The sequence below is a fragment of the Artibeus jamaicensis genome, unplaced genomic scaffold (genome assembly GCF_021234435.1).
Source record: "Artibeus jamaicensis isolate MK-2021 breed Jamaican fruit bat unplaced genomic scaffold, CSHL_Jam_final contig_1028, whole genome shotgun sequence".
NCBI lineage: Eukaryota > Metazoa > Chordata > Mammalia > Chiroptera > Phyllostomidae > Artibeus > Artibeus jamaicensis.
In genome coordinates, this window is record NW_026521201.1 from 7,458,319 (window position 1) to 7,476,032 (window position 17,714).

The following is a 17,714-nucleotide window of genomic DNA, read 5'->3' on the forward strand; positions in this document are numbered from 1 at the left end:
TTATGTAATGCTGGGGTATCTGGGGCACTCGGGTGGGGAGAGGAGAAGGAGTTTAGCAGAAGTCTCTCCCCTTTTGGGGCCTCCCTCCTTCTACCCCCAAATCAGGCCTCCTTCACCCCTGTCAGACTAGCTCTGGCCCCAGAGCCAGGGCCTCAGTGAGCTCACAGCTTACTCACAAGGACTGACTTAGGGGCTTTTTGTTCCACTTCCCAGAGGATCTGTTTGGGATTGGGGATGTTTGACAAAGAAACCAGGTGCAGGAAGCCAGGGGCAAGAATAGGGCATGCATTTAAAAATGAACCAGAAGCGTTTGTCTATTCCAAGTACAAATATAGAGAATTTGAAAAGCCTGCTTGTACTGCCTGGGCAGCATGTGTTAGGGTCCAGCTGGCAGGGAAAGACTGACAGTGTCTCCTGGCAGGGCCTGGATGGCCAGGGTGGAGGCAGCAGATGGGGGAGCCCAGCTAAGCATGGTCCCTGCCACACGTGGCTCAGCATGGACGCTCTGCCATCCAGGTCCCTCTTTGACCCCCTGGGTGGGGAGGAAACTGTCCTTGCAGCCCTAAGAAGTGGCCGCAACCCTGGCCCTGCCTCTCACTAGCCTGTGGCCTTCACCTCTCTGCAGAACGAAAGGGGTGCAGAGACAACTGCAAAGGCCCTTTTTGCTTCTAGGTTCAGTAAGTCTGAACGAGGGGGGACCCTTATTCTGAGTCTAGGTGCCTTGATCAAAGGGAGATACCAAGGGAGGATGTGCACAGCAGGGCCAGCATGCTTTCCCAGGGGTCCGGAACCCCAGGTTGAGGCACAATGGGCATTAACTGGCTGCATGGTTTGAACACCTGACTTGGGGGTATGAACATGCAGAAGCTTCAGAGGAAGGGGCATGGGCACCAGGCCTGTGTGTGTTGCTTGGTGGTTTCTAGCTGGAGCCTAAGCTCACTTCACTTGGAGGATTAACCTTCAAGTAAATATAGATGAAGGAGGATCATCCTTCATCTATAGGAGAGGTGGCTGGGGCAGAGGCATGAAAGGCTAGGCAGAGCTTGGAGTCATCCTAACCTGAGCATCTGCAGGGTATGAGAGCAGGGCAGGCTGCTCCTCACCATGGGTGCCCCCTGGGGAAGTGGGTCCCACCCCCCAGGCTCCAGGGGATGCTGCACCTACTTAGCTCAGCAGGAGCATGTGGAACCTTCTGCTCTTTTTTGCTGCCTCCTGTTCTATCACTGCCTTCCCACCCTGGCACCCTTGGGACTCCCAGACCACCCTCCTTACCTCAGCACCCAACCCTCTACCAGAATAATCTCTAGAAAGCCCCCTCTACTCTCTTGACCAGATCTTGGCTTCTGGAGCTTTTCCTGCTGCATCTGTGATATTTCTGGACAGAGGGCAGCAATGGGGGGGGGAACGGGAGGTAGGGGAGGGTAAGACCTGGCTTGTGTCTCAGTCCCACAAGGCCCAGAGCTTGCTTCTGCAGCAGTAGGAGGGATAAGAACACGTGTCTGCTCAGCTCTAGTGAGAGAGCAAACGAGGAAATGCCCATGAACTGTGAGGTTCTGCACAAATGAAAGGTGGCATCTCCCCTTTCTGCGTTTTCCTTCTTGTATCAGGAACCTCTCTGTGTGGAAGCAGATCAGGAACAGAACAGATCTGGAAGCCAATAATGAGTTAGGAGCTTTATCACCAGACCACTCAGGCCCAGAGCTGCATTCTTCCATTACCTAATGTGTGAGAAGTTACTCAGTTTCTTGTTCCTCAGTTTTCCCCGTCTACAAAATGGTGTTAGTAATAATGCTATCCTCATAGAGCTGTTATGAGGGCTGAGAACACTATCCCCAGGAGTTTGCAGCTATGGTAATGGCTCCTCCCCATACAGAGGCTGTGGAAGTAGGGGCTAACGTCAGTGCCCTCTCCTCTCTGCCCAGGTCACTGACTCCACCTGGCTGGCTCCTGGCTTCCATGGAGGGCCCAACATGGCCTCCTGCAGGTGTTAGGACCAGCTGGGAGACAAGTGATCCAGCCCAGTGCTTCTCAAACTGGAATATGTATACGAATGGTCTGGATCTTGTTAAAATGCTGATTCTAATTCAGTGTGCCTGGGGTGGGGCCTGAATTCTGCCTTTCTAAGAGGCTCCTAGGTGAGCCCACGAAGCAGGTTCATGGGCCACACTTTGGGTAGGAGTACTTAGCCCCGTTTCTGGTTCCCAGGGAGTTCCCTACTTGACTGCTTTCAGCTCCTTGGCCCTATCCTGGTTTTCCCAGAAAAGCTCAGTGGAGAAGCTTCTCCTTGCTCTCTGGTGTCTCTTTCCCTGGAACTGGGACAAAAGTCTTGTGAAGATGGGAGCAGGTCCAGCATCTAGAGCAACAAGGCTGTGGGGCTTGGAGAGAGGAGAATTTACTGGCAGGGCCCCTGACTCTTTGTCCGCCCCCATTCTCTGCCCTGGGTGGGGGCTGCCTTCCTGGATGGCGGTGGTTTATTCCAGCAGCCCATCAGTGCTTGCTGTAGCAGCTGCTCCCCAAGCTTCTTCATATAGGTTATTCCTTTCCTAATGAGTCTGGAGACTTCTAGAGGTGGGAAGAGGCCCTTTGGTTGGAGATGTACTGATGGACAGAGGCCAAGAGCTAGAACGTGCTGGGCTCAAGCCCATATCTCTGTAAGGGCCACTTTTCTGGTGCTCAAGGGTCAGCTCCCCAGGGAACACAGGTCCCTCTCATGGACCTGGGCTCCTCATTCCCTTCACATTTCTCTAGAGATACCAGGGCCAACAGTGTCCTGCCATTTTGCAAGATATTGCCTGTGGGTCTGCATTGTAGAGACCTGCCTGATTTTCTTTGTATAGTGACATTATTCTGGGGATGGGGCATCAGGACCTGCACTCGAGGCCACCACCTCCATGAAGTGGTGCTTGCTGGTCAACCCCTGGGCCCACTTCTGGGAGGACACTGAGGCCAGGGAAGGGTAGATGGGGGTAGAAAGGAGTGTCTACTTGGAAGAGGAGAGGAGGCTCAGGTAGAAATAGGGCCTGGGCTTGGGTGAGAGGGGTTCTTCACCCACTGCTTCCCTGCAGGAAGCTGGGTAGAGTGGGAGCAGAGGGTTGGATTGGGTCCCAATCTCCGTGTGGGTGTGAGCAGAGAACACATCCTAGAGTAGGGGCTGCCCTGGAGGGTTTGCTATAGACCTTACTTCTAGGCTGGACATGTCCCTGGACATCTGTCGGCTGGGGCTCTCGGGAACTGCCAGGCTTCTCACTCCGCTACCTGAAAGCTGGCTGCGAGGAGGAGTGCTGGAGGGCTGCTGGAAGGGCATTGTGTGTGCATGCGTGCATGCGTGAGTGCGTGTGCTAGCATGTGCCTCATTGCATGGCTGTCTGTGAGTATGTCTTTGCACCATGTGCTGTGTTGGGAGCTCCAAGCACATGTCTGGGAGCTGAGAGCCTGTGTGTACCCCACTCTGTGAGTATACAACTGTCTCCCCACAGGGGCCATGCTGGGTGACAGTCCCTGGGGAGTGGATGAGCAGCCAGACTCAGAGCCTTCAATTCCATCCTTGACCTGCCTGTGACCTTGGGCAAGTTGGTCATTGTCTCCGTGCCTTGGGTGGGCACTGACCTGCCCTAATATCATGTGGGTGCTATGACCTTTTGCTATGAAAGGTTCTTGTTGGAGTAAGAATTTGTTCTGAGGGTCGGAGCCTGAGAGACAGAGAGAGAGGGGACACTGCTGTCTGTGACAGAGGCCTGTGAGGTTGTGCTTGAGAGTCTGCCCTGCAGAGAATCTCACAATGGTCCACTGGCCTGGGCAGGCTCAGGAATGCAGCTCATGTTCGGCAGGACAGCAGGTGGCCCACATGAGGTTGGTGGGACCAGAAAGAGGTGTCCAATAGGCCTGCTATGAGCTTCTGGTATATCCTCACATCTCTCTTGGGCTCAAGTCCAAGCTGGGCACATTCTCCTGAATTATCGTCTAAGGTAATTTATGTGCTAATTATAGTAAATGTTAACTCTCTTCCCTTAATTAGATTGGTCCAGGAATTCCACCCAATTCAGTATTATAGTCATCACTTTTAGAGCTGAGATAACTGAGGCCCAGAGAGTTTATGATGGTTGTTTAAGGCTGCACAGCCAGGAACTGACCTGATGAGGATTTGAACCCACAGCCCCACTGGCCTGGCCCTGGGAGAGGAGCCGGGGAACAACACTTGAGCTACTCTAAACATCCACCCTACACCTCAGCCCAAGTCTTGGGGACTGTCCAGGAGGCATTGTGGGGACTGGGCTGCTGCCCACACCACACATCTGTACCCAGTTGTTGAGACACACTGCCAGCCACCACAAGGCCTTCATAACTCTGAGCCTCCTGATGTGGCAGAGGGGGAAAAGGAAGACAAAGCCAAGAACAGGCAGGGCCCCTCCCATGCTGAGCAGGCTGCCCTTGCTGGAAGCACAGCAGAGGGTCCCATGGGGCTGCTGTGTTCTCAGCGCATTCTGGCACCCTCCAGGAGACAGCTGCAACCAAGGGGGTGGGGCAGAGACTTGGTGATAGACATCCAGAGCTGCAGCAGGACCCTAGATGCCTGCAGGAAACCCTGCTTCACCCAAGATTTCAGCAGCTCTTTCCACCTCTTCAGCTATCATCTGCCTAACTCTGCCACTGGCTTCTTGGGCTTCCAGAATTAACCAGACTTGTGGGAGGAGAGAGAGGGGCTGCAGTGAGGAATCACCCAGGGATGAATTAGACAACCAAGAAAGGTCAGATTCCAGGAGGCAACCAGGAGCAGTGGATGACAGGACTGTGCCTTTGGGAGCAGGAGGGGGCTGGGCTGTTGGCAGAGTCTCCCTCTGCCCCACTGTCCCACTCCCCACCTTGCTCTGTGCTAGCTGTAGTGGCGAGCACCACAGTTCCCTCGCCTACCCTCTGATGGGGCTGGGAGCATGGAAGAGGCTCCCACTTATGAATCATTGGGTTGGGGCAGGCAGGTCCTTGAGGCCCTCTCTTAGGTCCTCTCTGGAAGAGAGACCTGCTTGGACATCTCACCCTCTCCTCCATGTCCCTGTTTCCTATTCAACCAGCTGCTGCAGCATGAAGCCCTGAGCTGGTGACTCTTACCTCAGGCGAAGGTGAGGGGAAGCAGGAGCTGCCTAGCAGCAAGAGCACCTGAGGAGGGCCTGCTCTCTGACTCCTGGGGCCATGGTAAGAGTGTAAGAGCACTGGTGGGGGTGTGACCTCACTGTGCTCGCCCAGCAGAGATGTCCCTCACTTTCCCCACTGTGACACAGAAGTGCCATATGGCTCTGAAAACATTTCGGAGACCAACACACCAGAGAGGCAACCAGAAGAGGAGAGAAGACTGGGGGTGGGGACACTGGGGAGAGTGTGGGGTAGTTCCTGCATCCACAGCACAGAGCTCAGCACGGTGCCTGAGAGTGAGGGCTCCTGGGTTGCCTGAGCCCCAGTATGCTGCCCCCATCACCCTAGGGAGATGGAAGCTTTCCTGGAGTCTCTGGTCCCTCAGTCCTCTTCTTCCCCCCACCCAGGGAATCGTAGCTGGGAACAGGAGAGGGAATGACAAGGAGTGTAAAAGGACACCAGGGCCCTCTCCCTAACCCCTGGGCTGGATGGGCCCGGGGCTCAAATGCCTGCTTCTGCTGAGTGCCTTCTATTTCTCTCTTTCCCAGGACTGACCAGTGGCACATACCAAGGGGCTCCTCTGTCCCCAGAAGTGCAGGGCTGTGAGAGCTGAGGCATTCACCATGCTGGCCCCCAGCAGTGGCCCTGAGCAGAGGACCAGGCTGGCACTGCAGTGGAGGCAGATCTCTTGTGAGTATGGTGGGGTGGGGCAGGGTTCAGGTGGTGGGGTCAGCTTGGCCTACAGGGAGGCATCCTGGCTGCGGAAAGGTCTAGGATCTCCCAGTAGGCCCAAAGCCTGGCTCTGGGAAGGCAAGGCTTACCCTGTGCAGACCTGCCATGCTTCTGATATCTGTGGCAGCTAAAGAAAGGGTCGCTGCTGAGAGCTTCAGTGGTTAGATCAGGAGCTGGAGGCCATGATAGATGATTCCATCTCCCCAAGTTGGTCTGTCCTTGAACCACGAAGTCACCCCCCCCCTGCGGTGGTTCCAGCACCTATGGCCCTGTTGCTGTAATGTGGGCCTCCCTCTTGTTTCACTGGACTTCCTGCTGGGTGAACCTGGAGACCTCTCTTGTGCCTCTGTCTTCCCAATTCTAAAATGAGGGCAACTTGTGGGCTCTTGGGATGTGGTGCTAGAAAAGACCTTAGGCTGGGTCCAACCCCTCCTGCATGTGAGGAAACAGGCCCTCCATTACCCACAAGGGAACTTACAAAGCTGCCAGGGTGGAAGAAGCCCCAAGAATTCTCTTTGTATGAGGTAAAGGGACAAGGTCAGTAAGAATCGATTTGCCCAAGGCTCCATGGTAGGAGGTAAAAGGTGGTCCTGAGGGACATACTCTGCTTGATGTCCCACCTTGCATGGTCAGCCCTGCCAGGCAGCTGCCTAATACAGGTGGCCTGAATTATTCACCATGCAAGAGTGGCTGATCCCCAAGCCACTCAGATCTCCTTTCAACCTCATTCTGGCATCACTCAACACCTCACAATATAGGATTATGTTTTCTTGTCACTAGGACTTTTGTGCCACTCAAAATTTCTTGAGGGTGGGGGAGGAATGGCTTCTAGGTACATGGAATCTTCTGAGAGGGACACTAGATAGGCTGAATTTTTTTCTCAGGAATGTGAAATCTGAAGAAGGTTGATTTTTATATGCACAGTGCAGGGTGGTGCGGGGCAGCCTGACTGGCAGCAGGTGGGCTCAGAGTGCGAGGAGGTGAAAGGGAACAGCAGATGCCCCCACATGGCCAGGAAGGGTCTTCAGTTGGCTTCCATGGCCAAGCCTGTGCTCATTTCCCCTCGAGGCTCAGGTGTCAGCCTTACAGTGTGTCTCTCAGCTGTCATTGATCCTCCAGGTAGGGGAGGGACACAAGTCCATCCTGTCCTTCCAGTTCTGCCCTTTGGAACACCAGATAATCAGACACTTACCATTCTAGCCAGGCATTCAGGGTCAGGTGGCTGCTGCTTCTCTGGGTAAAGTCACCTGGGCTATGAGCTAGGGCTAGATACCTCCATTGCTTCTTTGAGTGGGACCTTTCCTCTGGGCTTCTTGGGGCTGACTTGGTAAAGCTAAGCTAGTCTGAGCTCATCCTTCTTCCCTTTCACAGTGAGCATGCTTCTTTGATATTTAGAAGGACAGTTTAGGGGATTTTTCAGTCACTCTTAGAAAAGTCTTCTGGACAATGGAATGAGCTACCCTTTTGTGATGGTTCTCTGAGGCCTTACCTCTGCTCCTGGCCCTTTAACTGGGTTACTCAGAAGAGTCTTGGGCAAAGCATGGGATCACAGAAGGAATGCTGTGAATGGATTCATTCTGCAGAAATGCTACCCTGTAGCCCTTAGGAATAGGAGCTCAGGCCATAACAGGCACAGATGGCTTTAGGATGAGAATAAATGTGGAACTTGTCTTAGGCCCCATGATTTGCAGTGGCTTGGGCACAAGTACTCTCCAGTAGGAAGTGGAATTGTGTGTCTCATCCTCATCATTTGCACAATAGTCTCTGGAGTGGACCCTGCATGGGCTGGGCTCCTGGCTGGTCCTTACACTAAGTCACTGGTCCCATCTTGGACGTGGGACTCAAGCAGATCTGACACACTGGGGGGGGGTTGTTGAGAGGCAGGCTTAGAGTGCCCCTCTGTGCTCTCTCCTTAATGTGTGGCGTATCTCAGCCTTGCACAGCTCCAGGTTGGGGTTGGGATGCAAGGGGGAAGAACAATGTGGAAATAGAACCTTCTCCTGGCAGTCACCACTAGGAGAAATACATGGGAGCAAGTTTCTCAACATTCATATGTCCTTCACTTTGTCAATCTATGGTGTCAGTGGGGCCCAAGCTCCTGAAATGATCAATGTGAGCTGCCACGTGAACTGAAGCATCTTTGTGGACCAGCACTGTGGGACTCAGGCCTGCCATTCTGCAGGATCACATTCCACAAAAGTGATTCCTTTGCCAGGCATGCTATGAGGCAAGGATCTCTACTGATACTGTGTGATGTCCGCAGGGTTTTGGATGTGTTAATTATCTTTAGTGTGTGTCCATTGATTGTGGCTTGGGTCAAAGGAGATAAAGGCAAGAAGCCACTATGACATGAACTAGTAAGAGGACTAGAGGCAGGAGGTGGTAACCCCCACCTGTCACTTTCCTTCCACCTCTTTGTCCCCCAGGGCTTGCCTGCTGGATCACCCTGTATGCTGTGGAGGCCCTTCCTGCCTGTCCTTTCTCCTGTAAGTGTGACACCAGCAATCTGGAGGTGGATTGCAGTGGCCTAGGCCTCACGATTGTGCCCCCAGATTTGCCTGCTGTCACCCAAACCCTCCTGCTCTTGAACAATAAGCTGAGTGCCCTGCCAAGCTGGGCATTTACCAATCTGTCCAGCTTGCAGCGGTTGGACCTATCCAACAACTTCCTGGACCAGCTGCCAAGCTCCATTTTTCGAGATCTGACGAATCTGACGGAGCTGCAGCTGCGCAATAACAGCATCAGGACCCTGGACAGAGACCTGCTGCAGCACTCCCCCCTGCTCCGCCACCTGGACCTGTCCATTAATGGCTTAGCCCAGCTGCCCCCTGGACTTTTTGATGGGCTCCCTGCTCTCCGCTCCCTATCGCTACGCTCCAATCGCCTGCAGAACCTGGACCGGCTAACGTTTGAACCCCTAGCAAGTCTGCAGCTGCTGCAGGTTGGGGACAACCCCTGGGAGTGTGACTGTAACCTGCGAGATTTCAAGCACTGGATGGAGTGGTTCTCCTACCGAGGTGAGCACAGCCAATCCTCTCTGGGTGTGAGGAATTGGTAGGGTCACCTGTGATCCAACATGTTTCCTGGAGGCTGGGCACTGACTCTGGGCTAAGGTCATGGAGAAGGAGGTGGCCTTGCCTCTTCACCAGTCATACTGAAGGAGTCCCAGCCTTGCCTCCAAATGATCAGCAGGGCTGAGGCTAGAATGGTGGTCTCCCTCCTTCCCCACTGCTCCCCTTTCTTCTCTGTGTTTCCCTCTCCACCCCCTCCATTCTCTTCTCTTCTCTCTCTTTTTCAACATTTCAAATGAATTTAAAAAATTCATTTATTTATTAGAGATAGGAAAAGGGAGGGAGAAAGATAGAGAAAGATTGATTAGAGAGAGAAACATCAATCAGTTGCCTCTTGTATATGACCCGACTGGGAACCAAACCCACAACCTAGGGCTGAACCCACAACCTAGGACCAAACCCGCAACCCAGGCATGTACCCTGACTGGGAATCACACTGGTGACCTTTCACTTTGTAGGACAATGCCCAACCAACTGAGCCACACCAGTCAGGACTCTTCTCTCTTTCTTTCAGATTGACTCACTGCACTTGATCTCCTTTCATAGATTTCATGAGGGAACTTAAAGACACAGTATGTTTTTCTGTGTCCCATTAGGTATGGCTCTGGGATTCTCTGGCATGCTAGAAGGAAGAAAAAAAAAACACCTTGTTTTTCTGAATACAACAATCTCTTAAATACCCACAGTTTCAGGAGTGTGGAATATCATTTAAATCCACAGATAAAACCAAATTTTTATTCTCCCATCCAAGTATTAACCAGGCCCGACCCTGCTTAGCTTCCAAGATCAGACGAGATCGGGCGCGTTCAGGGTGGTATCGCCGTAGACCCAAATTGTTATTCTGATGATGATCTCAACTCTCTCTCCCAAGAGAGAGAAGTTCTCTCCCAAGAACTTCTGTTATCAAAGCTTTTAATAAGAAGCCAAATGGCTTTGTTTTACTTTCTTTTCCTCCCCCCTTTTGTTGACTGAGAAAGTTCTATAATGACTTATGAAATGATTAAATGAAATGAAAAATGAGGGCAAAGGAGTAAGCATTGTGGTTAAAACTGCCAGATTTGGGTTTGATTTGTGGCTTTGCCACCCACTAGCTGTGTGATCTTGAGAAAGTTGATTCATTCTGTGTCACTGGCCTCATGTGTAAAATGGGGTGGATGACAATCCTGTAGAATCATTGTGAGGATCATATAGATACTACATGTGAAACGTCTTAAAAAGTGCTCAGCATAGCCCTGGCTGGTGTAGCTCAGTGGATTGAGTGCAGGCCTGCAAACCACACGATCGCGGTTCGATTCCCAGTCAGGGCACATGTCTGGGTTGCAGGCCAGTTCCCAGCAGGGGACGCACAAAAGGCAACCAAACATTGACGTTTCTCTCCCTCTCTCCTTCCCTTCCCCTCTAAAGAAATAAAAAATAAAATCTTAAAAAAAAAAGGGCTCAGCATAAATTAAGTTCTCAGTAAAACTTTTTTTTTTGCTCATTTGCTAGTAGTAGTCATAATATTAAATGGGCTTAATAAGATATATTTTGGTGCCCAGCACAAAGTAGAAGCTTAATGATTATTTGCTGAATAAATGAATCAATGTAAAAACTTTCTGGAAAAGAAGTGCTAACATTTTCTATCAAAGTCTTGTTCCTTTTGTTTCATACCCAGCCACAATCTTAGTTATTTGCATAATATTCTTTTCTTAGTTATTAAAAACACTTTACACACTCTACAGTGCCACAAAATGTTAGTCACTACGATAATTTGTTCCATTTATTATTTCCACTGCGGAAATAAATGTTTGCATAGTACCCAGTTTACAGGCACCTTGTCATGTACATTACCTACCTTAATCCTCACAGCTCATTGAGATAGCTTTCTTATTTCACAACCAAGAAAGCTAAGACTCACAAATAAATACATTAAGTAATTCACACAAGATGACATAGCCTGGATTTACCCTCAGGTCTTTGGAGGAAGAAGATAAGGTTGCCTCCATGTCTACACCCAGCTCCTGCTTATAGAAAGGCAGCCCTGGGCATATTTCACTGGATATAAGACTTGCCAAGGCCACTTTGGCAGTCAGCATCTTGGGGTGGGGGACAGGGAAAGGGAGGAACTAGAGGTCGAGTGCCTTCAGACCTAGACCAATGTGCTATTCCTAGGGAATGCCCTCACCGTTTCATCAGTCATCAGGAACTAAACTCTCAGCATAAAAGGGCATGGAATGGGAATGTATATTTTCAGAAGTTTCTAATAGTAGAGTTGCTTTCAACCTTGCACTCCTTCAAAAAAGATCTTGGCTGTTTTCATCAGCATCCTGGGAAAAGATTGATATCTATTGGACACAGGGCTGGGAGGTGCACTGAGGTCTATTGCCTGCATCTAGACTTCACTGGACCCAACTGTGACTTCTAGGGCATATCCAGGCTGCTCATTCTCCAGAGCTATTCTCTCTCTTGCCCTCCTATGTTCTACATCTCCATCCCTTCATGGTGAAGCAGGCTTCACCATCATCATGGTGAACCAGTGCACCCATTGCTGCCTGCACTCCACCCCCCAACCATTAGTACTGGTCCCTCTCCTTTGCCTGAAAGAGTCTTCAGGATTACCTCCCAAGACGCCTCTGCACTCAGAGATGCTAAGGTTGGGGTGATGATGGGAACACTGGATTGCTCTAAAGAGGAAAAGAAAAACATTTTCACCCAACACTTTTTCTCTGTACTTGGGGAGGTACTCTTAGGCAACCAAAAGGTCCTATGTGGAAGAGTGGTGGTGTTGGCAATGGCTTTTGTGCTTTTTGTGAGGAAGGAGCCCTGGAGGGATAAGATGCTGTATGGATCGCAGTGCTCCAGGCTTACATACAGGTGGCAAGCAGGCAGATTCAGGGGCAAGGAGAAGAGCAGATCTGTGGTCTGGTAGGGCTCTTGGCTCTCTCTTTGCACTGAAAACTTTTCTGAGCACTGCATGTGTCAGGATTGTCTCACCCTGTGGGCCAGTGTGACCCTGGAGCAAGTAAGCATAACTGAAATTGTTGCGTGGTTCTCTATAAAGTGGGAATCATAACAATATCCATTTTCTATGGCTTCTGCATGAATTAAAGGATAAGCTGTATGTGCCTCACTGACTATAGATGCTAGTTTCCCTCCTCTCTTCCTCACTTATCCATGTTATCCTAAGACTGACTGCACTACTGATAGAAACTAGAACTTCTGAGCTTTCTGTTTCTGGGACCTGGGGATGGGGAGAGGGAGTCTAGCTTCTGAGTACCTGGTCAGCCCCTCATTTTTCTTTCCCAATACAGGAGGGCACCTAGACCAGCTTGCCTGCACCCTGCCCAAGGAGCTGAGGGGGAAGGACATGCGCATGGTCCCCATGGAGATGTTCAACTACTGCTCCCAGTTGGAGGATGAGAATAGCTTGGCTGGGCTGGACAGTCCTGGGCCACCCTGCACCAAGGCCAGCCCAGAACCTGTGAAGCCCAAGCCAGGGGCTGAGCCTGAGCCTGAGCCCAGTACAGCCTGCCCCCAGAAGCAGAGGTACCGGCCGGTGAGCGTGCGCCGGGCCATCGGCACCGTGATCATTGCTGGAGTTGTCTGTGGCATCGTGTGCATCATGATGGTGGTGGCTGCTGCCTATGGCTGCATTTATGCCTCCCTCATGGCCAAGTACCACCGAGAGCTCAAGAAGCGCCAACCCCTCATGGGAGACCCAGAAGGCGAGCATGAGGACCAGAAGCAGATCTCCTCTGTAGCATGAAAGAGCCCAGTTCCACCTGGCCCAGGTAGGAAGGGCAAGGAAAGCTCATGGAGACTGCTTCAGGAAGGGCCAGCCCTTCTTTCTGTCACAGTCTCCAGCTCTACTTCCCCCACAACCCTTCAGAAAACCAGCCACAGTGTGGACTTTCCGTCACTGGGGAAGCAGCCATTATGCTGAAGGCTCCTGCTGATGCTTCTTTCTGGGCCACCAAATCTTTGGAACACCTGGGCAATCTCCCTGAGCTTCTGGCCATAGGGAAGAAAGAATGCAAGTGGAAGCTTCTGAACTGAGCACTCCCCTTCCTGCCCTGGGTGTAGTCACAGCTAGGTGACTCTCCATACCTCTTGCTCAGCCCTCCTCATCTGCGTTTAAGGGCTGGAGAAGAAGTAATGAGAGTTAGTGGTCCATTTCTGTGACTCTCTTCTAAGCCAGCGAAATATTCTTAATCATCCATAGTGTGAAAGTTGAGTCCAGTTTCCAAGAGCTGATACTCATGTGCAGTCAAACCAACCCTGACCTCTGGATCTAGCACAGTGCTGTGATTATAACACACTCCCATGGCTGAAGCCATTGTGTCCCTATATCTGCTAGAGACCATGCTGACTGCACTGCTCCTGGATTCACTAATTCACTCTCACAAACACTCATAGCATCACTGGTGAGATCACATCAATTGACAAGATCTCACACACATTCACACACACAGTCACATGGAGACAGAGGCCATGAGAACTCAGGGAACAGAAGCATGTTTCCCCCTTGGATCTCTAGCCCTCAGAACACAGAACTTTTGCTTCCTTTACTGCAATCTTCTTCAAAGTCCACAGGGGGGAGAAATCCAAACCGAAAATACAGGATGCCTTTGAGATCCTCTAAAGTGGGCCAAGTGGATGAGCCTGCCTGTCACCATGGTAACTCTCTCACCTGTCCTGCTGGGTTTTCCAGGGACACCAGCCCAGAGGCCTTGAAGCTGCAGCACCTGTGGATGGCGGACTCCTGAGAGCCAAGGGAGCCTAATGCATCATCACTGCCAGCCCCATGAGGATACCCACCACTTCCACTCCTGTAACCTGAAGCCCAGGAACCATTGCTCTGCATCTCTCAACCCTCCCTCTCCAGAACCTCTGGGCCTGTGACCTTGGATGGGGCCTTGGTCATGTTCTGTGATTGGTGGCATCTTGGGAAAACAGGTAGCTTTTGCTGAAGTTCACTGCCTGCCAACATCTCCCACACAGACACAGGAGCAGGGCCAGGACTGCTGCACTCTGTTCAACAGCTTCAGTGGTGGGGTGCCCTTTCCTACTGTTCAGTCTGTTCGGTCTGGCTCCCCAGTTTGCCATTGCCCCTGGACTGTGCTCCAAACCAGAGCATGAGCCACAGGCTGTGTTTTTTCTTTGTCTGAAACTACACTGAAGGGGCAGGGATACCTGCTTGCAGGGTGGTGGGAGTGGCAGTGAGAAGAGGGCTGTGCAGGGATCGAGGGTCACTATTTTTTTTTTCTAGGTCTGCCCCTCCTCATGAGTCTGATACAAGACACTGGTTTTCCCATGACCCACAGAGGGTGGGAGACATTGGGCTGGGTTCTGGCCCTAAGGCTGAGAGGGAGGTTCTCAATGGTGGCCCAGGAGGAGGTTGCAGAACACTGGGGCCCAGGGTCTGAGGAAGGACAGGGCAGGACTGGGCAAGACCAGCTCCCCTTGTATCCCTCAGCCCTTCTATCTCAAAGAAGAGCATAGTGGGGGGCAGGATAGGAGGGGAGCAGAAAGGCCTTTGAGAAGACCATTCTCCATCAAAGCGGGTGCAGAGGGAGCCCCAGCACAGGCTGCTAAATGCCCTCCCCGGGGGTGGGGGCACAGTCTTCCTTCTTTTGGTTTGCCAGCTGAAACCAGATCTAGGGACTGCATAAAGGGAATGGTGGAGAAGGGTGGATGTTGTCAACGGTGGTATCTTCATCTTGAGATGGAAGATTTTTAAAGGCAAAATTATATTTCTGGTTTGTTGTTTCAGAAGACCAATAAAGACTGTATTTTCCTATGTACTTCCTGGTTTCCTTGGGTGGGGAGGGGATGAGGGTGCTGGGAGAGTGGTTGCCTGCCCCCTCACCTCCCAGGCAGCTACGCAAAGTGCTGCCAGATATCACCCCAATATTCAGAGCTTCCTAGACAACTGGCAGCCTCCCACCCATGGCCTTGCCTTGGGTGCCACTGGGAGAGAGTGAAGGGCTGAGTTTTGGGTTAGAATGGGCCTGTCCCTGAGTATGCGCTGGCCTGGTGTGGGGATACAGGCCTCAGGCTGGTTTCACTGGGTGGCAGTGAAATGAGTGAGACCTGTTACTGCTCTGTGCCCTGTGGGTGCTCATCCACCCTGAGTGAAGCCTCTCTGACAGGCAAGGGCAAATTGGGCCCATGTGGCAGGAAGGCATGCATCTGCCCAGAGGGACTCCCCTGTATCATGGGGAGTGGGGGGTGCTCCCTACAAACAATTAGGGGACTCTCCTGTGGACTGGGCTTTATCAGCTGCAGTGGGGTTGGGGAGGTTTGCTGACCTGAAGGAGGAACCCAGTTTCTCCTATTACCATCTTTCACTTCTAAGACTGACTTCAGGGACAGGCAGATGATACTCTAGGCCTACAAATACGATTTCTCCATCTCAGCAGGTAGGGGAGTCAGGATTATAGACTGAGGGGCTGGCAAAGGGGGACCAGGAGAGGAGATGAGGGAGTAAGTGGGGTCTCTAGGGTTTCTTGGCCACCCCAAGCTCCAGTGACCCTCTTCTAGGCCTTGGCTAGCCTCTGGCTGACCAGGCCTGGGCTACACAGTTCATTAGTCTCTTTTCCAGCCTTTCTTTGGTGGGTACTCCAGTGAGCCAGGAGCAAACCCCAGGGAGAAGTAGACCATCAGGGTCCCCGTTTTGGGGGCTCAGCTGGACTCCTGGTGGAACTTGGATGTTCCCTTTTCTAGGTGGTGATGACTGTGGGGTGTTGCCTTCTTGTAGCCCTAACAGTTATAGCAGACCTGAGTGCCAAGTCTCCCCCAAGCCCCACTGCAGAAGCAGAGGACAGGGCCCCTCACAAGTGTGGCACAAGTCTGGACAATGCACAGATGCATTATTCAAGTTGCCATCTGGAGTGTGCACACAGGTCTTCAGCGAGATGCAGTCACTAGGGGGCAGAACTCTGAGGAGAGGAGCCTCCTGTAGCTCCAGACGGCAGGCCTACTGCATGAAAGCCTCTGTCGGGGGCATGTGTGCAAGCCCACTGCAGGATATGTGCTAGAGAAATACAGCAGATTATGGTACCACCATCATTATTTTTGGCAATATTTCCAAAAGAGGGCTTGCAGGGCATGGAGAATTGAAAATAGATCCTGATTAAAAGTTAGATTTATAGAAATTTTGCAAAAACTGTTGATAAATCATTTTCTTAGAGATGAAAATAATCCCTCCTCATTCATCTACCCTTCTGCAGAAATCCATGGCATTATACATGCTCTGCCTGACATGGAGCTGGCCTCTGTGGTACATAAAATTGCACCGGCTCACCCAATCCTGGAGCTCACACACACACAAAGCCACCAATTTCTAAGGGATGAACATGCTAGGATAATAAACAAGATGCCTACCCTGTCTTGAGCTACAGGCCCCCATAGGCCTCAGGATCAGGGAGGCTGAGCCATAGGCCAGGGGGAGGAAATTAAAAAAGGAGACTCCCCAAATAATTAAAATATCAGGTATCCAGTACCTCATCTTCTTCTTGTCACATCTGTGCACCCCAGAGTGTCAGAGGGATTGTCTGCAGTGCACTAAACTAGAGGCACCAGGAAGGACACAGTTTCTATGGCAACCCCTTACAGCTCCAATTCAGCTCTGAGTTAAAAAAGATTTCAAGTAATTGGAGAGTGCAGGATAGCAAAGCCAGCAGCCTGACCCTGTATCCATTCTCTTTCCTAGGCTTTGAGGTGTGTGGGAGCTGAGAAGGCCCATGATGTGAAGGGAGAAGGACAGGCACAGACTCAGCTGGGACCATAGAACAGTCTTTAAGGAGACAAGTTTGGGGTCATAATTTGGCCCAGAAATGGGTTTAGAATTAGCCTAAGAATTAGAATTAAGAAAAAAAAGGGGGTGGTCAAAATGGCCTGGGTACCTTCTAAATGCTGTGCTGTGCATCCTGCAGACTGTCCATGGTGCTGGTGTTTCCTAACATGGGTGCTTAGCAACATCAGACCGAGTCATTGTCCCCTACCTCTCTTCCCCAGGGGGAAAGCAGGAGGAAAGGAGTCTGACTCAGGAGGCCCCTGGGCCCTCCTTGGGACAGGGAGGCAGGGTCTGACCCTCTCTGCCTGAGCCCAGCCTGTTCATCCACCCCCTTTACTTTATATTCAGCCTGAGAAGAGAAGGTGCACAGATCTCGCCCGCCTTGCCCCACTCTAGCTGCTGAGTCCTTCCTGGGAAGCTAAGGGGTTCCTGGGAAGCAGGACAAGGAGGCTTCATCATTCAGGCCTGATAGCTCTCAGATAACAAGACAGAGATGCCCAAGGTTTTTTGAGGCACTACAAAGCCAAGAAACTACAAAGCCAAGGGAGCTTGTGAGAGTCATTGGGTGCTCTCACCACATTTGAGGCAAATGGTAACACAGGATAGTGAACCCAGGCCTTATGAGAGGTGATCTGAGTTTAAATTCTAGCTTCATCAATCATTAGCTGTAAGACTGGGCAAATAACTGTTCTGTGTCTCAGTTTCTTCATCTGTCAAATGGAGCCAAAAGTCTTGGATTCACTGGATTTTGGCTTCCCAGGGCTGAATGAAAACATGCATGACAGGCAGATTCCTAGTGTCTGGCACATGCTGAGCACACATACAGAGTTCTTATTTTAGGATTTGAGTCACAGCCCCATTCTTTCTTCAGAGGGATACTATACCCAAGGTGGTAGAAGAGGGAAGCAGCATGCTGAGGGGTGGAAAGGAGTTCTGGGTTGCAGTCTCTGTCCTGTGTGACCTTCAGCAGAACTCTTAACCTCTCTGGGCTTCATTTTACTCATTTCACA

At 51.4% G+C, this 17,714-nt stretch overlaps 2 protein-coding genes across 12 annotated transcripts in view; one reads left to right on the forward strand and one right to left on the reverse strand.

The window, feature by feature from the left end:
- LRTM2 (leucine rich repeats and transmembrane domains 2) overlaps positions 1-14,708 on the forward strand; it is a 30,741-nt gene extending 16,033 nt beyond the window's left edge. For 2 of the 4 annotated variants that reach the window (XM_053662739.1, XM_037148564.2), the window contains exons 2-6: positions 5,067-5,187; positions 5,673-5,814; positions 8,283-8,873; positions 12,218-12,697; positions 13,618-14,708. In XM_053662739.1, the coding sequence (XP_053518714.1) occupies positions 5,748-5,814; positions 8,283-8,873; positions 12,218-12,672 (1,113 nt within the window). In that variant the 5' untranslated portion in view covers positions 5,067-5,187; positions 5,673-5,747 and the 3' untranslated portion in view covers positions 12,673-12,697; positions 13,618-14,708. Of the gene's footprint in view, positions 1-3,891; positions 3,966-5,066; positions 5,188-5,672; positions 5,815-8,282; positions 8,874-12,217; positions 12,698-13,617 lie in introns of those variants that run through there. The other 2 variants (XM_053662741.1, XM_053662743.1) reach the window with 2 other exon arrangements.
- Positions 1-17,714, reverse strand: part of CACNA2D4 (calcium voltage-gated channel auxiliary subunit alpha2delta 4) — a 125,207-nt gene that overhangs the window by 29,572 nt on the left and 77,921 nt on the right. The window lies entirely within an intron of this gene.